Raw genomic sequence first — 26,469 nt, 5'->3', positions numbered from 1 at the left:
ACTTCAGGGATTTCTGTGTCTTTTAAGAATTCCCCTTTTACTTTAGGATCATAATAATTATTTCATGATTATTTTCTAATAATTTGATGATTTTTCAAATCTAAATCTTTGATCCAGCTAGAATTTTATTTATTAGAAGGTATTGTGTAGGCACCCAGCATTATATAGCTATCCAGGTGTCTCAGGATTGTGTGGAAACTTCTCTTCAGTGATATAAAATGCCACCTTTAGCGTATACTGAAGCCCCACATGCACTTTAATTTATTCTTGGACTTTTTCCAGTGATTTGTCTATTCATATACTGGTATCCAACTCTTTTATTTATTTATTTTTATTTTTTCCATCGCTATGTATCCTCTCTATGCCCTCTTCCAGCTCCACCCCTAAAGCCCTGCAATCACCACACTATTTTGTCTATATCCGTGAGTTGTCCACTCCTTTAATTAGCGTGGCTAGATAGTGTTTTTACCATCTATTAAGACTAGTCTTTCCTCATTGCTCTTATTTTACAAAATTGCTCTGGTTCTTCCTACAGATTTTTTTCTAGGTTAATTTTAAAATTGGTTTGCAAAAAAGATTAAAGAGATAATCTGATTATATTATCCTACTGCTTCACACCTTCACTGTGCCTCATTACCCATGGCAGGAGTTGCCAACACCTATTTAAGGACTGGTGGTGCCAAGTTGGCCACCCAGGAGTTACTGAAAAGCTTTGAAAAGTATAGGTTTTATCCACCAATATTCTAATAGAAAATGACTAGCTATATCTTGATTTCTTTTGTAATGAAACAAGGCCTTCCAGGTAGTTTCAGTTTCCCATTGGGCTACATCATGTGTTCTGTGATCATGTTGGGTACTACCCGCTATTTCCCTGAGAGGACATGTATACCTCAGTTTTGTTATTCTTGTCCTCCTACCTGGAATGATAGCCACTCACCTCTGTTATTTTCTTACACACACACACGCACAGACCTTCATGTGAGTAACTTCTAATGACTTTGGAAGGCTCAGTTCAAGTACTCATTACTTTATAGAGCTTTCCTTCCATACCTTCAGGTATGATCTAGTGCTGTCATTTATTCCAGTGTTGATATACATGTTCACGTGTGCACCCCTCTAGCCCCATATCTTCAGATAAAGTCTAGTGCTATCAGTCAAATTGGTGTCTTTGTACTTGTTCGCATGTCTGCCCTCCAATCGAATACCTTCAGGTAGAGTCCAGTGGTCTCATTCATACTGGTGTATTTGTACATGTTGTATGTCTTACCAACCAACCCCATACCTTCAGGTAATGTCTAGTGCTGTCAGTCATACTGGTGTCTTTGTACATGTTCACATGTCCGCCACTTAAACTTCTCCTGTAACTCATGTAGGATGAAGCCATATTCACATTCAGATTCATCTTTGTATTCTAAAGTTTAGAACAGTACAAATACATTCTAAATGTCCAATAAATGTTTGTTAGATTTATACTTGGTAAATAAATTATTTTGATAGGAAGAATTCTCTAATTAGTGTCCCAGCTGTAATTTCTTTGTGGGGCAAGTAGTAAATTGTGAGACTATTTATATTTTTTGTTTATATGCTTATATATTTTTGTTGCTGTTATTTTTGTCTATGAAATGATAGATTTTGGGTAGATCCTAAGAAGTGATTATTCTATATTTCCTTTTTTTAAAGGAAAATTAAAAGTTATTGAAGTTCTAACAAAAGAAGAATCTCTAAGGGTTTAACATTTCCTTATCAAGCCACTTGTTTATTGATATCTGAAGTTTGAGATATTTCATATAGTACTTTTAAAAGGGGGTTTGATTTTTCCATTATTAATACAACACATTAATATCAGGTCATGTCATATAGAGTGTTAAGGATCATGAACAGTAGACAAAGGCAGATGTTTTTTGTTATAGCAAATACATGACTTATATATTTCTTACCTCCAAAGGCTTTGGACAATAAGAATATGCATTATGAGTTCAACTGTGGGAATGAACTATGCAACAGAGACAAAAACAGATATCGAGACATCCTTCCATGTGAGCTAAAAATGCTTTTGATTATTTTCCTGTTTACATTTGGGAAAAAATAAAAAGTGGTCTGTATGGCTTTCAGGCATTCTGACCTGTGGCCATAATGAGGAGTGGGCAGTCGGCGGCCTGGGTGTATGTTTGGATATGCAAGAACATGGTAAAGTTCCAGTCTTTCAGTCCAGGTCCTTCTTTCAGCCACAGCCACCGGGTTCTTCACAGAAGTCCTTCAACCTCTTCTTATGCCTTTATTGTTATTTTTCAGGACATGAACCAGCTAAAACATAGTCTAATAGTTTAAGACATCTGTCACTTATAGTACAAGAAGCCCTGACCAGCTCCCTAGCCATTTTGTTCAGACACACAAATAAATGGTGCTGTTTACAGCGTTAGTCCTGGACAATAAAGTTGCCAATAGGAGGCTGCCCTTTGTCTCCAAAGGGCCCTACACATTGCTTCCCTTTGCTGAGTGAATGTAGTGCCACTTCCCTCCCCACCCGGCTGGTTCCTCATAGGATTTATCTGTCTCAGGCCATGCAAAGAGCAGAAAAACACACAGAGGCCAGCTCATTCTATGCCTTACATTCCTTTAAAAGTCAATAGTTTGTTTTTTTAAATATATTTTATTGATTTTTTAAAGAGGGGAAGGGAGAGAGATAGAGAGTCAGAAACATCGATGAGAGAGAAACATCGATCAGCTGCCTCCTGCACAACCCTCACTGGGGATGTGCCCACAACCACAGTACATGCCCTTGACCGGAATCGAACCTGGGACCCTTCAGTCCGCAGGCCGACGCTCTGTCCACTGAGCCAAAGAGGCTAGGGCAAAAGTCAATAGTTTTTAAATTAAATTACCATATTTCCTTTCAATTTGATCTTCCTTTATTATATATATCTTATTTAATGCAACCACCAAGCTGTCAGACCAGAAAATTCCAAGTCACCTGCAATATCCAAAAGTAGTCACAGCACTCTTGATTCTACCTGGTTAATACCTCTAGAATCCTCTCCCATCTCTGCTGCTGGCCTCCAGTGAGCCCGCTGCATCCCAGCTGGTCTTCTCGGCACTGCCCCCCTCCCGCTATTCACAGTAACTCTGGAAATGGCTTTTCTGAAATGCGGATCAGAACAGGAAAAACTCTCCTTTTAAGACTGCGTGGCCTCTCTGTTCCTGTCATGGCCGAGTCCTTCAACATGGCGTGCTTGTCACCTCTCTAGCCTCAGCTCCCCTGGAACTTCTTCTGGTTTCTGGAACTCATCATTCTCCTTCTCCTGTCTCCAGGCCTCTGCACCTGCGGTTCTTGTAAGAACCGTCTGTCCTCCTTGCTGAGGCAATCCCCGCAGTCTTTCGGAGCTAGCCGGCCAGACCTTCCTTGTTTTCCTCAAAGCTGGGTTTGGTATTTCCCAAAGCCTCTACCATCTTGTGACTACCCTCCCCCACTTACCAGACTGTGACTTATTAACTATTTATGTTCTTGTTTCTGTCACTAGGCCTGAGGTGTTTATTATAAAAATCAGAGTAGAACACAGCAGCTGCCACCTTGAATAAATATCTTCATGTTTAGTTGATTCATTCAGATCTCAAATAACTTTATGATTATAAAAGTAATAACCTTCCCAAGTTAGTAAAAATAATTTATTCTGTCTTCTATAAGGATAGTGCGGAATGCATTGATGACGATTTCTGAAATCAGGATGATGAACCATTATTAGACAGTTTAAGAGATAATGCCGACAATTTGGTGTTACTCTAAGAAGTTAGAGGTTCAGTGTTATAATTTCTGCCCTACACATGCCATATATCCAAGCACACTGAGTGCACGCAGGCCTAAATAAGCCTTTGGAGCTCAGCAGAATCTCATCATGGGACAGGGGTACATTTAACATTTGATCTGGCTGAACTTTTATTCTGGGTATAAGAAGAGTGACAACCAAAGAGACGCAAAGATATGAAATAGTGAAGTGAAATGATTAAAACTAAGGAAAATTATTTACAAGTTTTTTACTTTTTCTGAAAAGGAAATAAGGTGTTATTCGTTCAAGTTCTATTTTGAAGTTCACTGATTTATCTATCTCTTACTACAGTGTAACTTAATTTAAAATAAACTCACTTAACCCTTTGCGGTCGTATTAAATTTGGACATGGGTGTCATACTGGTCAGAATTAATTTCCATTGGAAGAGCAGTGATACATAACATGCAAGATTATGAAGGATAAACAAGATTTATTAATTATTTTTTGAACATTAGGTGTATGTTTAGACAATAATGTGTTTCAATAACATGTTTTTATGTAAAAATTATATTTTATATTTCTTCATTGTGTGGTATCTTTGAAAGCAGTCTCCAATATGCAGTCCTGGTTTTCGACTACATGTGTCGCAAAAATAATTAGTTTGGTGCCTTCCGCCCTTAATCTTTCTGTTCGAACATAAAGAGCAATCTTTACTTTTCACATCTTCACAGTGCCGCAATATATGCAGTTTCCCATTAAGCCTTTCATCTTTATCTGAGGCCGATGGTCTTCCTGCCAAAATAAAACTCTTCATCGTTACTTTCAGATTCGCAATACACTTCTTTCGGTAACTTTCTTTTTGCCATTTTGGAGTATTATTTTGAAATATCTTAACAAGCGAGAATGCCTAATTACAGTTAAATGCAACTTGTAAAGCTTTATTTGAAATTCTGCGAAGTATCTCCGAAGCTTGTCGATTTCTTCACTCTCAAAAGGCGACTGACTCGCCGCGGTGTTTTGCATGGCGCGTGTGGAACGACCGCGTTTGTTTATATTGAGTTTCGATATCTCTGATTTGTCGGTGCAATGTTTTGGTTCGTGACAAGATTGCTTAGACACTTAAGAGCTTTAAGAGAAAATATGAACTGATACATGAATGAATAGAGTTAAGATTCATACGGTTCCTTGCTGTGGTGGCTGAGAGCAGACACGACCGAAACGGTAAAAAAACTTTGGTGGCTGAGAGTAGACAAAGGACCGCAAAGGGTTAAGTGACTGTTAGGGTTGCCTAAGAAGGAATGCACAAGGCCAAAAGGGGTGAAGAGTTATGACTATATTAGGTCATCTGGAAAACCAGATGGGCTGAGCCCCAAAATGGTGCCAGCACCCAGGGTTGGGGAGTAAGAGATTGTAAAGAACTCGAGGTGGGTTTCTGCTTGGCAGAGCATTCTCTGAGCAGGCCTGGATCCTAGGAAGGTCTGGAGGGGAAGGCTAAGGTCTTAGTGAAATGGAATGCGGTCTAAGCGAAAGGGAATGTCCCTTGTGAAGTGGCCTAAAGGTCAGTTCCCAAGGGAAATTGATTCATTTATTTGATCAGACCTAACAGTGACAATCATACAAAGTTTCTTTGATTTCTTCACCATAATTTTTTGGAAGTAACAGAAAAGGTCTATGAAGAATTACATGAAGAAAGCCAAAGAAATAACATCTTCCTTTCTCTTCAAATGCTGAGACCACTAAATGGGGAACTCATGCATCCTGGGACACTGCAGGTGGAGACAGTCCTCACTTTGCATGGCTCCAAGATGCACAAATTTCAGTTACTGTTTCTCAGTAGGTAACAACCACTCCTCAAAAGCATGATTCAAATTTCAGTAGTGTCACTATATTAATTATGAATAATTGCCTAAGGTGTAAACCTCACTTGTACCTCTCCTGTCCACAGATCACTATGTGAGTACAGATGCACATCCTGATCAGTGACCAATCATGTCACTTCTTTTATGATAAAATTTTTTTTTATTGATTTTTAGAAAGAGAGGCAAAGAGAGAGAGAAAGAGAGAGAGAGAGAGAGAGAGAGAGAGAGAGAGAGAGAGAGAGAGGCATCAGTGTGTGAGAGAGAGAGGCATCAGTATGAGAGAGACATTGATCGGTGGCCTCCCGTACAGGCCATGACTGGGGATCCAATCCGAAACCTTGGGCATGTGTCCTGACCAGGAATCAAACCCACAACCTTTTGGTGAATGGGATGGTGCTCCAACCAACTGAGCCATCACTCCTGTCACTCCTGTTAAATATGTCAGTAGTTGCTCACTGTGTGCTGGTCACTCAGCTCATGCACCGACAGCAAAGCAGGTGGTTGTGTTGCCTCCTCATCTTTCAGTGATAAACCGACATAACATTTTACGGGATGTGGATCTCTGGATCAGTTTATGTTGTTCATTATATTCCATAAATGAGTGAGATCATGTGATATTTATCTTTCTCTGACTGGCTTATTTCACTTAGCATAACTTATTATTGCTTCAATTTAGGTTTTTCAATTCTTTATGATTCAGTCTAGGAAGCTTATATATTTACTAGTATATTTATAAGAATTTGTCCATTTCTATGAAATTATCAAATTTGGTGGTATATAGACTTTCATAGTATTCTTATATAAATCTTTGTATTTCTGTAGTGTCAATGATAATATTTTCCCTTTTATTAGTGATTTTATTTACTTGAGTCTTCTTTTTTCCTTCTCATAAGTCTAGCCAGAGGTTTGTCAATTTTGTTAATCTTTTCAAAGAATCAGCTCTGTTTTATTATTTTTTCATTGTATTTTTTTGTTTTCTATTTCATTTATTTCTGCTCTAATTTATGTTATTTTTTCCTTCTACTGATTTTGTGCTTTGTTTTTCTCTTGCTCTTTAAAGTGTAATGTTAGGTTATTTATTTGAGATTTTTCTTGTTCTTGGGTTAGGCCTGTAATACTATAAACTTCCCTCTTGGTACTGTTTTGCTGCATCCCCAAAATTTTTGTATGTATTATTTTCATTTTCATTTATTTCTATGTATGTTTTGATCTCTTATTTTATCTTTGATCCAATAGTTTTTCAGTAGCATGCTATTTAATTTCCACAAATTTGTAGTTTTTCCACCTTCTTCCCCCCGCCCACCTTTCTTCTTATACTTAATTTCCAGTTTCATACCATTATGGTGAGAAAATATGTTTGGTGTGATTTCAATCTTTTAAAATTTATTGAGGTCAGTTTTGTGCCTCAACATATGCTCTATCCTTGAGATGGTTTTGTATGCACTTGAGAAGAATGTATATTCTGTCATTTGTGGATGCAAAGTTCTAATAATATTGATTATATTCACACTAGTAGCCCAGTGCATGAAATTTGTGCACATTAAAAGGGAATTAATTGCCCTAACCAGTTTGGCTCAGTGGATAGAGCATTGGCCTGCGGACTCAAGGGTCCCAGGTTCAATTCTGGTCAAGGGCATGTACCTTGGTTGCGGGCACATTCCCAGTGGGGAGTGTGCAGGAGGCAGCTGATTGATGTTTCTCTCTCATCGATGTTTCTAACTCTCTATCCCTCTCCCTTCCTCTCTGTAAAAAATCAACAAAATATATTTTTTAAAAAAGGGAATTAATTAGCAGAGATATTTTAATGTTGCTATTTGCCCTTTCTCTATAATAGAAGTGTGAGAGATGAAAGGAAATTAGTAAAATGTATATGAAAATCATATATAAATTTATTAATAAATAAACAGTAACAAAAGGATATAACAACAACAGAAGCATGATATAAAAACAACAAAAACATGATATGAAGACAACAGAAACATGATATGAAAACAACAGTGATGCAAACAATGACTGATAAAGTGATTAAACTTATTCTAATATCTCCCTGTACACCACATTAAGAGTGAAAAAACTTTCAGAGTGCTTGACTAATTTCCCTTGTGATGAAGTACTTAGAACTTTAACTGTACATCACATACTCTTCAAACTCGAGAGAAAGCAACATATAACTGACCATGTGCAAAAACGGGTTCAGGTAGGAACATGCCTACTCTGTCTAGAGTTTGTCCTTGTGATTTATTAATAGTCATCACAAATGCTGGCATCACGAGAAACCATCGTCGAATCAATTTAAATGGGAAACCAGTGTCAGATGGGGACAAATTAATTCTTGGAATCAGAACAGCCTCTCCCTCTGCAGATGCTGTAAACATCTTGGTCACGCCCTTACTTTGCCTGGTAGCATCTGCTATAAACTAAAGGCATGGCTGTGGGCGTGGTCGCTGTCTCTCAGAGAAGCAGCATCCCACCGAGACCCGGCTTTCATTCTCTTGTCTGTCTTTTCTAAGCCTTTCAGCTGCCCCACTCAGGTGTGCTGGCGCGCACACTTTAGAAAGATCTGCCTCCAAGCTCCCAGGGCGGGTTCCTGCCTCAGACTCCGCCCTTACAGGAAACAGCTTGGGGGAGGGTGCAGCTGTTGCCAAGACTATCCCTGTAGGACTGTGACGAACACCGCCCATGGTTTTTTTATAAGTAGATGGTCTAATGTGTCATCATATACATACACACACACACACACACACACACACACACACACACACACACTAGAGGCCCAGTGCACGAAATTCGTGCATGGGAGGAGGGTCCCTCAGCCTGGCCTGCACCCTCTCCAATCTGGGACCCCCTCAGGGGATCTCTGGCAGTCAGACATCCCTCTCTCAATCCAGGACTGCTGGCTCCTAATCGCTCACCTGCCTGCCAGCTCGCTCCTAACCACTCACCTGCCTGCCTGATCACCCCTAATTGCCTCTGCTTGCTGGCCTGATTTCTCCCTAACTGGTCCCCTGCTGACCTGGTCGCCCCCTAACTGCCCCCCTGCCAGCCTGGTCACCCCCTAACTGTCCGGAAGGAAGTCAGATGTCCGGAAGATGTCTGGTCAACCTGTTCTGGTCTAATTAGCATATTACCCATTTATTATTTCAGAGAGGAAGGGAGAGGGAGAGAGAGAAACATCAATGATGAGAGAGAATCATCGATAGACTGCCTACTGCACACCCCTCCACCCCCACTGGGGATCGAGACCACAATCCGGGCATGTGCCCTGACCAGGAATCAAACTGTGACCTTCTGGTTCATAGGTCAAAGCTCAACCACTGAGCCATGCAGGCCAGGCTCTAATGTGTCATTTAAAGTTGATATTTCCTTATTAATTTTCTCCTTGGATGGTTGATTCATTGTTGTAAATGAGGCATTTAGCTTCCCTACTATGATTTTTGTCAATTTCTCCATTTAGGTCTGATAGTAATTGCTTTATATATTTTGGTGCTCCCAGGTTTTGTGGGTGTGTGCGCGCGCGTGTGTGTATTCCATATAATAAAAGGGTAGTATGTAAATTGACCCTAACAGCAATATGACTGGGAACAACTGGTCACTATGACACACACTGACTACCAGGGGGCAGACGCTGAATGCAGGAGCTGCCCCCTGGTGGTCAGTGCGCTCCCACAGGGGGAGCTCTGCTCAGCCACAAGCCAGGCTGACGGCTGCCAGCACAGCAGTGGTGGTGGGAGCCTCTCCCGCCTCCTCAGCAGCACTAAGGATGTCCGACTGCAGCTGAAGCCTGCTCCCTACTGGCAAGTGAACATCCCCTGAGGACTGCCAGACTACGAGAGGGCACAGGCTGGGCTGAGGGACCACCCCAAGTGCACAAATTTTTGTGCACCAGGCCTCTAGTGTATATATATATGTGTGTGTGTGTGTGTGTGTGTGTGTGTGTGTGTGTGTGTGTGTGTATGTGTGTATAAATATCTGTTATGTCTTCTCTGGATGCCATTTGCTTAGAGTACCGTATTCCACCTCTTCATTTTAGTCTGTTTATCTTTGGAGCTGAGATGGATCTCCTGTAGGCAGCAAGTCGGGTCTTGTTTTTTAACCTATCCTGCTGCTCTATGCCTCTTGATTCATGAGTTCAGTCCATTTTCATTTAGGGTGTAATGATATATGAAGACTTGCTAGAACCATTTTTTATTTTTTTCTTATTGCTCTCTGTCTCCATTGTTTCTTTGCCTTGTATTTCTGTCTGCCTTTTTTAGTTTTGTTAGTTCATTTATAATTTTTTCTCTTTTATGTTTTTGGTTAATCCTCACCTGAGGATATTTTTCCATTGATTTTTTTTTTTTGAGAGAGAGAATGGAAGGAAGGTGGAGAGGGAGAGAGGAAAAAAAACATTGATGTGAGAGAAACACATTAGCTGGTTGACTCCTGCAAGTGCCCCAACTGGGTCTGGGGATCAAGTCTGCAACCAAGGTACTTGCCCTTGACAAGAATCAAACCCAAGACCCTTCAGTCCACAGGCTGACACTCTAACTACTGAGAAAAACTGGCTAGGGCTGTTTTTTTTTTTTTATATTATCTGTCTCAGCTACAGATTTTTGTTTTGTGGTTACCATTAAGTTTATGTAAAAAATTCTTCATACTTACACTAGTCCTTTTTCTTCTGATTGTATCTCATCTTTATTCACTTATCAAGTTCAGTCTTTTTTTTTCCTTCCCTTTTCTATTTTTGTTGTCATAAAGTATGGCTTTTTATGCCGTGAATTTGTTTAGAAATTTCAGAAGTTATACTTTTTTTTTAAAAAAAAATTATTATCCCTCTTTAACCTTCATGCTATCATTAAGTATTTAATACTCTATTCTGAAAAATTTTGCATTTTCCTGCTTCTGTCACCTGAAAGTTTTGTATACTTTTGTCTTTTTCTTTCAAGCAAAGAGCTCCTTTCAATATTTCTTGTAATGCAGGTATTGTGGCAGTAAAAATCCCTCAGCTCTTATTTTATGGGGAAGTTTTTATTTCTCCTTCATATCAAAAGGATAACTTTGCTGGATATATTATTTTTGGATGGTGATTTTCCTCTTTCAGTAGTTTGAATATTTAATTACACTCTCTCCTGGATTGTAAATTTTTTTTCTGTAATGGGGTTTCCTTTGTAGGTTACAGTCTCCCTCTCACCCCCTGGCTGCTTTGAAATTTTTTTCTTTATCATTAACTTTTGATATTTTTTATATGATGTGTCTTGAAAAAAGTCTTTTGTATTGAGAAAAAATAGGTTTTCTGTTAGCTTTTTGGATTCAAGAATCCATCTCTTTCCTTTGGTTTGGGAAGTTCTTATTGACTATTTGTTTGTATGACTATTTAACTCTGTTCCCTACTCCCTCTCTTCTGGTATACCCTTATGCTTATGTTGCTCTTTGTAATGGAGTAAGATTGTTCTCATAGGTAGAGTTCCTTTATTATTTTATAAACCCTTAGTTCACTTTCTTTATCCGCCTGGGTCATATCCAAGTTCCTACTTTTAAAAAGTTACTGCTTAGTTTACTATTAAATAGAATGCTAGAATCATATTGGGAGGACTCAGTTATTTTAGGAATGAATCAAGACAATAAGGGATGAAATCCTGCCCAGAGAGGGCAAATGAAGAAACTTGTGTAAGATTTGAAAGTACTAGTATTATTTACAGTATTTCTCATGTTGTCGTCCTACGGGATAAAACAGAGCATCTCTCAAAAGTCCTTCATGTTTCTGTTCCACTGGTTCTTGAAAAGTCTGTCCTGGAGCTGGAAACAGTGCCTACTTGATCTTGCAAATGCAGGAGGACCCAGCACATCTAATTCTAGAAAGAAGAGCCGTGATTGATCTTTGAATTCACTAATTCTCTTTTCCACCTGGTTTGCTGTTTCAAATGTTCTTCAATATGTTCCTCATCTTATTTATTGAGTTTTCAGCTCCAGAATTTTTTTGTTTGGTTCCTTCTATACTTACAATCTCTTTGGTAAAATACTGCATTTGTTCATTAGTTTTCTTCCTGAGTTCAACGAACTTTTCTCTAAGTTCTGTTTTTATCTCATCGAGCATCTTCATAACTGCAGTCTTAAACTTTGTCATTTTCTCTATCTGTCTCTGCTAGTGTAGTAAGGTTGAACTCCTGCAGGTCCAACCTCCTGCCAGCAGTGGCATGGGCACAATGCCCTGTCCAGGTCTTCTCAGCTTTCTTTATTGGGCTCTGTCAGGATGGGTTAGGCTATATAAGCATGTGTGGCTCCACCCCTCTTCCAGTAGTGGCTATCATAGTTGCTCTTGTTTGAAGCTTCCCAGCCATCTCTGCAAGGGGTCTGCTGTAACGGGGAGAGAGAAAAGGTGATGCCTTTTCTTGGGAGACCACTGCTTCTGTCCCTCTTACACTCCAGGCTCTAGTGTGAGTCCTGCATCCAGTCCTCCACTATTGCCCTCACTGGAGCCTCAGTGCGTGCTGGGCTGCATCTGCAGCAACCTCCCCTTCCTTCCCTGTCCACCCCTCCTGCTCATTCAAATCTTCCCACCTTCAGATGTTCTGACAGGTGGCTTTCAGGTCAGGTATCTTTGTGTGTTGAGCAGGGGGTCCTTTGTTGAGTTATAATGGTCTAACTTGTAATTTTAAGAAGAGAATAAAGGAGTCTTCTCACTCCCCCATGATGCTGACATCACCCTCTGAGTTATTGTGGTTTTTATCTAAAAGCAGCTTTTATTATTCTTATCTCCCTTCTGAAAATTAAAAAAAAATGCTTTTTTATCATAAAGTAGTACATATTTTCTATAAAAATCCTATATAATAAAAGGGTAATATGCAAAAAGACCAAATGGCAGAACTGAACAACCAATCAAAGTGTGATATGCTAATGATATGCTAAGGTGCTCAACTGCTTCTATGATGTGCACTGACCACCAGGGGGCAGACAGTCAACTGGTTGACCAGTCGCTATGATGTGCACTGATCACCAGGAGGCAGATGATCTGACTGGTAGGTTAGCTTGCTGCTGGGCTCCGGCTGATTGGGACTGAGCAAGATGGGCCGGATATGCCCTGGAGCCCTCCCGAGGCCCCACCCCGGGAGATTGTGCACCGGTGGGGTCCCTCAACCTGGCCTGCACCCTCTCACAATCTGGGACCTTTTGGGGGATGTCGGAGAGCCAGTTGTTTGTCTTATTGGTGTTGACTTGTATAAGTTCTTTATATATAAACAAATCGGAGTTTTTAAGTCATTCTTCTCTTTTAGAAAGGAGGACATTTGCTCTGATTTCTCAGAACGGTCTCCTTTTGTGAAGTACTGTATATTTTTATATACCTAGTGATTATTTTTCCAATTTATTCATATTTAGAAGGGATGGTTTATGCTTACTGTGTTGGAATTTGAGAAGGATTCTGTTGGAAATTGTGTAAGCCCCTTGCCAATTATTTTGTCATAGTATATTTGTTAAATAAGCAGTCCCCATGACCTGGGGTCATAGGAACAGACTGCTGGTGTGATGGCTCCTGGCTGGGCGGGCAGGCTCCTCCTTTGTTGAGGGTTTCATTCTCTTCTCGAGGAGCCATGGGAGACCCAGAGCTCCAGGTGTCACTGTAACTCCACTCCGGGGCTGGTGGAGTTTGTTAGTGAGTCAAGTCACTGCTTTTCCCTCTCATATTTGTAATACTTTATGTCAGACGAGTCCCATGTTGCTTGGAACAAATCCCCTTCATAGCATCCGTTTCCCATAATTCCTCTGCTTTGATTAGAAATTGCCGCTTCACCAATGAAACCGAGGATCGACATTCAGATGGCTGGCTGCATGTTTGTGGCATTGATAGAAATCTGTTATGCTAGTGTTTGTATTTGATCAACTACCTCAGTTCTCAGTTGTTATTGCCGAATTTTCCCCTGGCTCTGCTGTTTTGGGCTTCCAGGTTCCCCAGATTTCTGGGAATGCTCTCCACTTGCTCCCTCCGAGGGCTCCTCCTTGGCTGTGTTCAGTTGCAGACTAGTAGGTCCCTCTTTTGACCTAATCCTACCTGTGCCCACGTAACAGAAATCCCTCAGTATCTGGATACTGGTGGCATCCTTCTCTGTTTAGTAGAAAATGATTTAAAATAAAAACTTCCCTAATTGTATATTTCTTAGGTCATGCCAGTAAGTTTTAGGGGAGGGAAGAATTTAAATATATGGACTCAAATGTATGCCATCTTCTCTATTGCTCCAAGAGATCAATGGATTTATCTGCATTAAGTGCTTTCAGGAAGTCTGAGTGTATTGTGTCTTCTGCTTTTCCTTATCTACCAGATGTTTCTGTTTTGTAATAGATGATTCAACACGTGTTCCTCTTGGAGAAAACAAGGACTACATTAATGCTAGTTATATTAGGATAACCAATTCTGGAGAAGAGTATTTCTATATCGCTACCCAAGGGCCACTGCCAACTACCACAGATGACTTTTGGCAAATGATTTTGGAAAATAACTCTAATGTTATTGTCATGATAACCAGAGAGGTAGAAGCTGGAGTTCCCAAATGCCATCGCTACTGGCCCATTTCTACGAAGAAGCCCTTGGAGCTGAAGCACTGTCGCGTCTTCCTGGAGGACTACCAGATACTTCCGTATTTCACCATTCGAATATTTCAAGTTGTGAGGAAGTCTGTAAGTTTTTTAAAATCAGTATCAGATACATATTTCATTATATAAGCATGCATGTCAGGATGAGAAGTTAGGCATAGGGTAGCGTATAGACCAGGATACTTTTTAAATAACTTAGTTTTACTTCTCTCTGGCATTAGAAACTAAGACCTCACCACTTCCACTTGTGCTTAATCAAACTCTGGCTGGCGAGAGGAAGGGATGGAAGGGGGGAATGGAGTGAGAGAGTGAGTATTGGAAGTTGCCTAATCCTGGGATGTACTTGGGCTGCTTCTGCCAAGTGTGACAGATGTGTATTGAGTCTTTAAGGTATGTTAGTTATGTGAAGGCATGTTAGGAATGTGTCAGGCACCCTTACAGAGTGGTGGAGAGTTTGGTGTGCTCAGTGGTAATGTTGCGATCCATGTGGAGGGTTTGGGAGCTTTGGAGGGAAGTACTTAGCATTACTTGTGGTTTGGGGAAGGTTTGTTAGAGGCAGTGGCATCTGAATTGAGAATTGCCCAAATGAGAAAGATGGAAAGAGGGAGTAGATTATCAAGATATAAAATGGAACGCTGTATATATAAAGAAATATAAGTAGTTAAATGTTTCTGGAACATAAAATTGCAGTGCCAGGAAGTAATGAGAGATGAGATAAGGTTATAGAAAGTAAGCAGGGGCAAACCAGAACATGAAATTTCTTGAATTTTAGTGAAGGAGCAAACTTTATTATGAAAATAATTGAGAGACATTGAAGAATTTTAGTAAGAAAGTGCCATTGTCATCTAGGGAAGTTGGCATTGAGATGGAAAGCAGAGACTTTGGTGTTTTTTAGATAAAATTGGCAGACTTATATGTGACTTATGACTTTTGACTTATAAGTGACAGAAAGAGTGGTCAAAAGTATGCTATGTAATATGGTAGCCACATGTGGCTATTTAAGTTTAAGTTATTTAAACTTACATAAAATAACAAATTTATTTTTCACCTGCAGCAGTCCCATGTTACCAGAGGCTACCATATTGGACAGCACAGATATAGAACATCTGCGTCATAGAAAGTTTTGTTGGGAAGTGTTGTCTGGAGTAATTCACAGATTTCTTGCTCTGTTAGACTCAGAAAATAGAAAAGCAGTGATTTATAGGAGGCAGTGATGAGTTAACTTCTCTAAGTGGATTTGATTAGCAAGTACGTGATACGTGTGTTCCACAGGAATGAATGGGATGGGAGTTAAACAGGAAGCTTGAAAAAACGGGATGATATTTGGAGTCATCACCAAAGAAGTTGACTTGATTAGAGCACAATGACTAGGAAAAGGGTTTCTGGAGGTGCTGAGGTTGGAACCTATACATTTTTAATTGCAATAAAATAGGCAACTATGTGATTATTTTCTCCCCGACAGCCAGACTATGGGATTTCTGTTCACTGGTTATGGGACTGGCCCAGGGTAATCTGGCAAGATTCAAATGATAAAGGGAGTTGACAGTTTGTAAGAGAATGATTCTGATAATTAGTCATGAAGTCTTAATTTAGGGAGATGAATGGAATCGGGCCAGTCAGCTAGGAGTACGTGGAGGACTCAAGGGACAGGAGAGTACATTTGGTTGCATTGAAGTGACGCACAAATGAGGTGCTAGCATATAGGCTTCTGGTCAGACAGTGGCGGTGGATTTTAAGAACTGGAAGCTTCTTGATCCCTGACATTGCAGGTGGTGCTCCTCACTGTGAGGACTAGGAGGAAGGAGTCTCTCCTCTGCAAGAGAGAAGTAAAGGTGCTGTGATTCAGAATGTCGGTGGCCCTGTGGGGACCCTGACTGTGCCCTGGATGGTGTCAGAACCTGTGGTAGGGAGAAGGTCAGGATGCTCTGTGAATGTAGCAGATGAAGCAGGAGGTCTAGCTAGTGGGTTATAACAACGAAAAGATGAAGCTAGGAGGTATGAAGCTCAAAAGGAAGAGAGTTTTGTTTTTTTCAAGGAGAAGGAATAGTGAATTGGAAACGGGAGTCGGCATCAAGCAGTATGTAACCTAGTCTCTGTGCTCTGTGATACCTAGGGCCTTGATCAGAGCGCCAGAGACAGTGACGTGCCTGTGGGAGGCAAGGCAAGGCAAGGACATGGAAGAAACATTTAGGGAGGTGACTAGGGTTTCTAAGATATTATTGTGGGATGGTGGCCCTGAGTGCAAAGGGAGGAGTTGAGAGAGAGAGGAGTAGGGAGGGATGGGAGAGGCAGATTTGCGAATGAGGAGGGTATGAGCCCAGAGTGAGGAGCAGGATGTCAGGAATAACAACGGCTGACATGGATGCAGAGCTTGCTGGCTGTGTGCTGGGCACCATGCTTGTTCTGTATACCTGGGGACTCGCCTGATCCCTCATTCCCTTGATACCTGTTGATTCCGTCCTGTTAACCAAGTAGCATGTCAGGGGCTGGGGATATAAAGAGACACAGTCTCAAGTCTTAGAGTACTTGCAGGCTAGCATGGGAGGAAGACACCAGCCCTGACCGGTTTGGCTCAGTGGATAGAGCGTTGGCCTATGGACTGAAGGGTCCCGGGTTCGATTCCAGTCAAGGGCATGTTGCGGGCACATCCCCAGTGGGTGATGTGCAGGAGGCAGCTGATCGATGTTTCTCACTCATCGATGTTTCCAATTCTCTATTCCTCTCCCTTCCTCTCTGTAGAAAATCAGTAAAATATATTTTTTTAAAAAGATACCAGCCACATCAGTTCCAAATGGGGTGTGATGCCTGCCGCGGCAGGAGAGGGCAGCATGCTTGGAGAATGTAGGCCAGGCGGGAGGCACAGATGCATGGTCTGTCTGCATGGACTCAAGTTCTGGGATCCACTTACGGAGTTTTGGCAAGGAAGGCCAGGACGGTGGCCTTTGGGCTGAGGCCCACAAGCCTCAGACCCATGTGGTTCTGTTTGGAGAACCTGCATCAGCGGCCTGTCTTCATGGCACTGGGTCAGTCAGGAAAGCAACTCTCCATGGTCAACAGCAGCAGGAGAGATTTAGTCCTTGAAATATGTGATAGGGTGAGAGTCACCCTAAAACTCATGCCTTCGCAGGATTTTCAAGGATTGTTTTCATCACTGACTTTTAGGTGCTGATGATTCAAACTTGAGCTTTCTATTTGGAACTTAGGAAAACTGGTGCACTAGGGCAGCAGGAGAGGAGTGAGAACCCACCCTGAGTGTTCCCCATGGGTCCCCAGTGAAATTAAATGAGGGCGCACCCTGGAAGAGGGTGATCCCTTTGGAAGGGATGATTGGAAAACTCAAATCTGTCAGTCTTGAGGAGTTTCATGACCCCATATCCAGGGGCTCAGCACAGGTCATCAACCACCCTGTCCTCATTGGCAGAGGGCATTGGTGCTCCCGGTCAAGCAACTTGATAGCACATACCTGTTTTAATTAAACTTAATGATATTTAAGCTAGGAAAGAGTGCTATTCTATATTATTCATAACATGTTGGGCCATCTTTGAATTCCTGTTTTTTTCTGCAGCCTCATGGTGCAGAAGAAAGATAGTAGACTTGGATTCAGGAGGCCTAGTTGGTAGTCTCAGCTCTGGACCTGTGAGCCTTCTGACCTATTTTGCATCTCTCAGTCACGCTAATCCTGACTTCTTTATCTCTAAAATGAGGGCAAATAGTGCCACCTCCAAACACTGATGTGAGGATTAAAAGCGATAATGCACAGTACCTGGAACAGAACAAGTGCCCAATTCATGTTTCCTGTTGGTATTCATATGTTTATTATTGCAGTACCTATAGCCATTATTATTATTATCATTATTATTTCTGGTATATTAGAAATTAAAATGATATCTTTAATATAAGAGGTTGATATATCTGTCTTCTCTATCTCTCCCCTTCTTCTCTCTCCCTCTCCTACACCCTTTCCCTCTCTTTCCCTTTCTCAACAGACAAGAACTAGGCACTTTATAAAACAGTTGCAGTTCACCAACTGGCCAGACCACGGCACTCCTGCGCCACCAGAGTGCTTCATACAGTATGTCCGCTATGTGAGGAGCAGCCACCTGACAGGACCCATCGTGGTTCACTGCAGCGCAGGCGTGGGCCGGACGGGGGTGTTCATCTGTATGGATGTGGTGTTCTGCGCCATTGAAAAGAACTTTGCAGTAAGTGTGGGAATTAAGTAGATAAACCCATATCAGTAAAACTCTACTTTCAACAGTCTTCCAACAGCTGTTGTTTAGTTAGTTATTAAGAGCAACTTAGTTACTAGGAGCAACTTAGTAAAGAGACACGAGCTTTGGGAACCTGCTCCTTAACTGCTGCAGGTTCCTGGAGGTGGTTGTGAGGACTGAAGTACATAATGAAACGAATGGCTTCGAACATAGTACCTACACACTGAGTGTGAGCTCATCTTCCTTCCTCTGCCTTCCACCCCCAGGGGCCTCTTCCCGGCCTTGTTGGAGAAGATTGGTGGCATGTGCCTGTTTTGAATGGACAGAACGACATGCATGTAGCACATTGAAAACAATGCAGACTTCAGAGCGATTGAGAGGCTCGGGGTGTGACTGCCAGTTTTGCCACATACTGTAGACTTTTGGCGACTTGTGCAAATTGTTCATCCTCTCTGCAACCCAGTTTGCTCATATATAAAATATGGATAATAATATTGTTGGATTTGAGTTATTCATTAGCAGTTCTTTACTTTCCTCTTAATTTAGACATGTGGTGATTATACTATTGCCTTTATTATTGGTTACACTGATGGGGGAATGTGACTTTAGATCTGTGGCCTAACAGGCTACTTGCTGAGCGTTCTGTGCTGCAGCAGTGAGGGTGGGCGTGCGTGCACTGAGCAGGCGGGGCTCTGACCACAGTCAAGCCCAGGAGTGTGACCCTGTGGCTTAGTCCAGGCAGACAGGGTGTGGGCGTGCCTGGCAGACAGCGCTGCAGTCAGGCTGTTGTCGGAACAGGTCTCAGACTTTCCTCCTCAGACTCTGGGCAGTTGTACTCGACAGTGACAGCAGATGCCGCTTGGGCCCTGGACCTCAGGGTGCATAATGTGGGAGGATAGGAAAATGGCCTCTCCGGTCACTCCTGAAGGAGGGGCAAGCAATTTTCCATCTTTTCAGAATCTTGAGCCCCGTATCTCCTAGCATTTCACTGTTTCCGATTGAGTTCCTATTGAGGCTGCCCCTTCCCTGAACTAGTCCCTGTGGGAGATGCTGGTTAGTGTAGGCCAGTCAGGGCTGCTCCAGGCCTTAACGGTTGAGAAGAGGAGAGGAATGATTTTCCAGAGTAAACTTAGGGCTTTATCACATAGAAAGAATATAAACTGGCTGGCCCCCAAAAAGACAAATGTTCTAAAAAATGCTAAGTGTGTCTGATGTTACTTTTTGTCCTGTTAGCAGAAAATGCATTAGTATAATTTTTCTTTTATATATTTTTCATCATAATTTCTTAAGTAGTTTGTTTATATTTATCTTTATTTTATATCCCTTGTAGAAAATGTAAAACTGTAAATATTCTATTTCATAACCCTAAGGAGCACTGTCTTTTTCCCACATTGTACCTTCTTTAGATCCTAAATGTGTTTTATAATGTCATCTGTCTAATTGACAGTGTGTATAAATGATGCATTTTACAATCATGAATGCCTTAGATTTGATGAAATATAGTGGTTCAAAAATAAGAAATACACTATTTTTTCCTTATTGGTCTTCCATAAAGCCTTGAACTGTCACATATTCGTACTGATGCCCCTCTCTACTCTTCAGAAATGCTTTCCACCAGAGCTCTGGGAGGTGTGGCCTTGGACCAGCATCAGTCTGTGGATGTTTGATATCTGCAGAAATTGCTTTATAGGAATTGAGAGGAAGCTTTTAGAAGCACTCAGGGCAGTTTGGTGTATTGCTGTATGGTCTAGAACCGTGGTTGACAAACTGGTTTGTGAGCCACATGCGGCTCTTTGGCCCCTTGAGTGTGGCTCTTCCTAAGCCTTAGGAGTACCCTAATTAAGTTAATAACAATGTACCTACCTATATAGTTTAAGTTTAAAAAATTTGGCTCTCAGAAGAAATTTCAATCGTGGTACTGTTGATATTTGGCTCTGTTGACTAATGAGTTTGCTGACCACTGGGAAGCATGAGCAGCGTGCTGGTCGCGTTAGCAGCTGCAGACCATGTGCGTGCTGGGAATTCGCATGGGGAGGCTTACATGTTGCAAGCTGCATACAGCCACGTGTGGCTGGACAAGTGTGACCTCTGACATTTAGGATTAACTTACTATAATGTTAAAGGATATGAAGATCTGAGAATATGTAACCATCTATTTCTTTTCATTAATTGTTATTTGTAGAGCAGTTTTCATAGTTAATCAAGCCTGCTTACAATCCCTGAAACTCTGGAGACACTTAGGTTGCTCCGAGTTCAGACATTCTGCACACAGCTTTCCCTCGCACACCTGCAGCAGTAGCAGCCGCTCACGGGCAGTCACCAGCTATCACATAGAAAAGTGAGTAGTCCAAATTTTCACTGCACCACTAAGCACACAGTTTAGATCATCCAGCAGGTGGTTTTTTTTAAAAAATTTTTATTTTTTTTATTAAAACTGTCTTGATGAAGCAGTGTGTTGATTTGCCTTCTGGCATAAATTCCTTAATCTGTGTCACTACCTTCGACTATTTTATGGTCATTGCAGCTCTACTACCAGAACATAATCCTTCACAAAACTTACACTCTGAACAACAGTTGTTGACGATGTTGTACGTTGCATTTTTATACAGTGTAGAGCTGTATAATTGTGTTTGTCAGCAATCAAACTGAGAAAAGAGACTTCTTCTTTCATGTCTCATCATGTTCAAATCACACATATACTGAAAGAATTACTGTGTAAGCAATATCTATGTGTTTATTAAGTTACAGTGGTAAATAATTTGCTACTTCTGTTTCATGAATTAGTACCACTTCCATCATTAACCAGTCCCTGATCTTGTTAAGCTGTGGTGTCATTAGAAAATGGTACTTTAACTTTTCTGCCACATACAGTGGTAGGCAAAAGTAGGTTAATACTAATAAATAATAATACAGTGATTAATAAATAATAACACACATGTGGTTTTAGCAATTCACAATGAATAATGGCTGTAAAACTCCTTAAAGTATGTAAGGAATTATAATTCCAGGTAAAATTACTATGAGCTTTTTTGGCCTTTGTTTCTCTGCATCACTTCCCTGATCCTCATGTGGTCAGTCACTGAAGCTCCATTCAGAAAGCTGTGCTTTCCCTGACAGCCCAGTCCAGAAGCTTGTTCTGCCATCAGTAAACTTAGGTTAAATAAATACAAATTCATTTTCACAATTGATCTAACCTTAAATTATAAATTTTTAAAACCCCACAGGATTTCATGCTGTTGGTGCCAAGTGTAAGTACTCATCAGCCTAGGTCCCAAAGAAGTTTTTCTCTGCTGTGTTCTCAAAGTTCTATAGTTTTATGTTTTACATTTAAGTCCATAATCTATTTGGGGTTAATTCTTTGTATAAGGTGGAGGTTGAGATCGAGCTTGACTTTCTTTCTTTCTTTTTATTGTTGCCCTATAGATGTTCAATTATTCTAGCACTAGAGGCCTGGTGCATGAAATTTGTGCATGGGTGGAGTCCCTGGGCGTGGCTGGCAATCAGGGCTGATTGGAGAATGGCTGATTGAGGCCTGTAGGCCAGGGGGTTGGGGGGAGGAGGAGGGAGGGACTGCGGGAGGTTGGCCAGGTGACCAGGGGGGAGGGACTGCGGGAGGTTGGCTGGCTGCAGGAGGTTGGCTGTGGGAGCACACTGACCACCAGGAGGAAGTTCCTGCATTGAGTGTCTGTCCCCTGGTGGTCAGTGCGCAGCATAGCAACTGGTCAACTGGTCATTCCAGTCGTTCCGGTTGTTTGGTTGTAATGGATATATATATCTATATATCTATATATCTATATCTATATCTATATATCTATATCTATATATATATATATCTACACTAATAAAAGAGAAACATGGTAATTGGCGTACGACCGCTACCGTTTTCATTGGCTAATCAGCGAGATATGTAAATTAACTGTCAGCCAAGATGGCGACCGGCAGCCAGGCAGCTTGAAACTAACATGAGGCTTGCTTGCCTCAGTGACGGAGGAGGATCGTTGGAGGAAACCAACGTTCCCCACCTGCGGCTGCAGGCCTCTGAGCCAGCAGTTTAAGAAACATTGTAACAAATACCGCCTGACTTCAGCCAGCAGATTCGCAACATTGTATGCAAAGGCCAGAAACCTACTTTCAGCAGCAGAGGCCTAAGAGCTGGAGCCAAGCCTCAAGCTAAAGCTGGCCTAGAATAAAAAAAAAAAAAGGAAAAAAGGAGCGTTTGGGAGTTCAGTCACCCCCAGCCTGAAAACAGCCCTCAGCCCCTCACCCAGACTGGCCAGGCACCCCAGTGGGGACCCCCACCCTGAAGGTTGTGTGACCAGCTACAAACAGCCATCATCCCCTCACCCAGGCTGGCCAGGCACCCCAGTAGGGACCCCCACCCTGATCCAGGACACCCTTCAGGGCAAACCAGCTGGCCCCACCCATGCACCAGGCCTCTACCCTATATAGTAAAAGGGTAATATGCCTCCCAGCACCGGGATCAGCGGAGCCGCGAGGCCTCCCGGCACCGGGATCAGCATGACAGGGGGCAGTGTCCAAACACCCTGATGGGCCCTGCTCTGTGTGTGACAGGGTGTGGCACCCCAACCGCCCCCCCCCTCCCGCCAGGCCCTGCTCTGTGTGTGACGGGGTAGAGCCATAACCTCCCCATCGGCCCTGCCCTGAGTGTGAGAGTGGCGGCGCCCCAACCCCCTGATCGGCCCTGCTCTGTGGGTGATAGAGGGTGGCGCCCCCCCCCCCCACCCCACGGGCCCTGCTCTGTGTGTGACGGGGTAGAGCCATAACCTCCCCATCAGCCCTGCCCTGAGTGTGACAGTGGCGGCGCCCCAACCCCCTGATCGGCCCTGCTCTGTGGGTGATAGAGGGTGGCGCCCCAACCCACTGATCCGCCCTGCTCTGTGTGTGACAGGGGACGGTGCCCCAACTCCCCTATCGGACCTACTCTGTGAGTGACGGGGGAGCTCCTCAACCCCCTGATGGGCCCTGCTCTGTGCGTGACAGGAGGGAGCTCCCCAACCCCCTGATGGGCCCTGCTCTGTGGATGACAGGGTACGGAGCCCCAACCCCCCTGATGGGCCCTGCTCTGTGTGTGACAGGGAGCAGTGCCCCAACCCCCGGATTGGCCCTGCTTTGTGCGTGACAGGGGGTTGCGCCACAGCCTCCCCATTGACCCTGCCTTGAGTGTGACGGGGTGGTGCCCCAACCCCCCAATCGGCCCTGCTCTGAGCCCGACCAGGGGCTGCACCTAGGGATTGGGCCTGCCCTCTGCCACCCGGGAGCAGGCCTAAGCCAGCAGGTCGTTATCTCCCGAGGGGTCCCAGACTGCTAGAGGGCACAGGCCGGGCTGAGGGACCCCCCTCCCCCCTGAGTGCACAAATTTTTGTGCACCGGGCCTCTAGTATATATATGTGTGTGTATATATATATATATATATATATATATATATATATATATTAAAAACAGTATACCAATTCTGGCAAATAATGCTACAGTTTCTTTAAAACTTTAAACTAAACTTAACCACATAACCCCAGCAATAGCACTCTTGGTTAATTATCCCAGGGAAATGAAAACTCATATTCACAGAAAAACCTGTACACAAATGTTCACTGCAGATTTATTCATAACAGCCCCAAACTGGAAACAACCTGGATGTCCTTCAGCAAGTTGATGGTTAAAAACCTGGTACATTTCCAGACCCTAGAATACTATTTAGCAACAAGAAGGAAAGATCTGTTAATATGCAAAACAATTTTGATGAGTCAACTAAGATGCATGAAAAAAGTCCTTTACAAAAGGTTAGATATTTCATTATTCCATTCATATAATACTTTTGAAGCAAACTATAGAGATGGAGAACAGATTCCCTGGTTGCCAAGGATGAGGAGTTGTGGTAGATGGTAGTTATAACAGATAGCATAAGGAAATCTGGTGGTGTAATGGTCAGGGATCTTGATTGTGGTTGCAGTTACATGAATTTTTATATGTGATAATGTTGCACAGAACCAAAAATACACAAACACACACCCTCACAAATGATCGCATATAAAACTGGCAAAATCTGAATAAGCTTTGTGGGTTGTACCAATGTCAGTTTTCTGCTTCTGATGTTATACTGCCACTATCTTGGATGTTATAATTTGGGGAAACTGGGGGAAGGATACACAGGATTTCTTGATACGTATTTTTGGCAACCTACTTTGCATATATAATTATTTCAATATAAAAATTTTAAGGCTAAATTAGATTTAAAATTATTATAAAAATGACATGTTATAAAGGTAAAAGAATGCTTATATTCTCTGATTTTTACATACTTTTGGGTTATGGTTGACAAATCTTAAAATTTTCAGGTGTCAACATGGTCTTACAGCACATGGCTGGTCCTCAGCTTGCACCAAATGTGACTTCAGGAAAATTGAGCAGCGCCCTAGCTGGTCTGTGCACTGTTCCGTTGATGACACCTCTTAGCCTGTGCCAGTGGCAGACTGCCCTAAGAATTTCTAAAACGTACTGCTCATTTCTGGACTGATCGCATTGTGGCCCAGCAACAGCCCTTTGCGGGCTGCCCCAGGCAGCGACTACTCTGGGCAGAGCAGCTCTCCATGCACACGTGTAGAATCTGGCGTCGGGCCGGCTGTTGCTCAGGGTCTCCGTTTGAGTCAAGAGGACTTTCTTTATGAGAAACAGCTGTGCTATTATTGTGGCCAGAACAAGTCTTCTATGCATCAGACTTTACTAGAGTTATAGTGCCGCTTTCAGGTCTCTCTTTGGAGAACAGAAAGTATACACAGGGGGAAATTTGTTGTTATTTCTTTTGGAGAGCATTTCTTGTTATTTGATTGCTTCCTGCTTTTTCCTGGATACAAGTGTTGCTTATCCATTAGACTAGGTTAAAATAGTGCAATTTCTTATGACTGAAAATGAGACCTTTCTGGTTAAATCTTGGCATCTTTTTTACTAGAAAGCAGTTTGAATACTCATTTGGCAATTGTGGGTTTATGTTTCGCTCTATATGGATAACGTAGAATTACTGTCATCCTGTTGCAGTTCAACATCAAAGATATCGTGGCCCAAATGAGAGCACAACGTTATGGCATGGTTCAAACAAAGGTAAGCTCTCATGTCATAATTCTAATTTGAAGAATAATGAATATAGAGATTCACTGTATAGATTATTACAATTTATAGAGCTCTTTTCACCTACATGAGCTCACTGAGTTCTCACTTTTGAGGTAGACATTACTGATGCAGACCTTCAAGTTCAGAACAATGCAGGCTTTTCCATGAAGTAACTTCATTCTGATAGCGAACGGAAGAGCTGAGACTGAGGCCAAGTCTCCCCGTGTCCACACGCAAGCTTCGTTAGAGAAACATGTCTCCATGAATTTGCATAAATTTATGGATAGCAATTCTGGGATATTTACTTGCCATTAAAATATTAATCTCATTAGTCATGATAGTCATAAAACTATCATTTCATTCACAGGTTAATTACTAGTCATTTTGGGGGGTTAAGAGAGTATGGATAATGAAAATAGGTACCCCCGAATCTTCAGGCTGACCTGTTTTTAGGCCAACATTGAGTAATATGGAGCATTTTATTTGAACTATTGTTGTCTGAGAGACTGGAGGCTATATCTAAAAAATGTTTAAAATGTGATTCATCCAAGGAAAACATAAGCAGAATGAGTTTGAGAGTTAGTTTCCCCTCTATTCAGTTAAGCCTTTAGTTCTAGACCAAGAACTATATTGTGATCATTTATGTTTCTGATATTTTTAAAAATATATTCATGTATAGAAGTTCTTAGTTAAATGTGTGCTCTTTAGGAACTTTCTCTGTGGCTGAAAATTACAAATGTGTTCTCTGAAAGTGGATATTGGTATTCAGTTACTTAACGGTCTGTTGTTTATATGTCTACAGGAGCAGTATTGGTTTTGTTATAAAATTGTGCTTGAAGTTCTTCGGAAGCTTGCGACTTTGGATTTAGAAAGACAGAAGTTGCATCACACTTGACATACCAGGTGGCCTGGAGCTTCCTCAGACAGAGCATGGCAGGTTGTGCTGAAGGAAG

The 26,469-nt window shown here is 42.0% G+C and overlaps 1 protein-coding gene across 1 annotated transcript; it reads left to right on the top strand.

Moving 5' to 3' along the window:
- Positions 1-1,963: 1,963 nt before the first annotated feature.
- Positions 1,964-26,411, top strand: PTPN20 (protein tyrosine phosphatase non-receptor type 20; the record flags this gene model as incomplete). The annotated part of the gene is given in 6 exon segments (XM_081105183.1): positions 1,964-2,036; positions 13,913-13,921; positions 13,924-14,267; positions 18,170-18,385; positions 25,445-25,507; positions 26,319-26,411. Coding segments are annotated over 6 exon segments (798 nt in total).
- Positions 26,412-26,469: the final 58 nt, after the last annotated feature.

The sequence above is a fragment of the Myotis nattereri genome (genome assembly GCF_964212035.1).
Source record: "Myotis nattereri genome assembly, chromosome: 13".
NCBI classification, from domain to species: domain Eukaryota; kingdom Metazoa; phylum Chordata; class Mammalia; order Chiroptera; family Vespertilionidae; genus Myotis; species Myotis nattereri.
The sequence above is the reverse complement of the archived record's forward strand: the minus strand, read 5'-3'. Positions and strand labels throughout refer to the sequence as shown.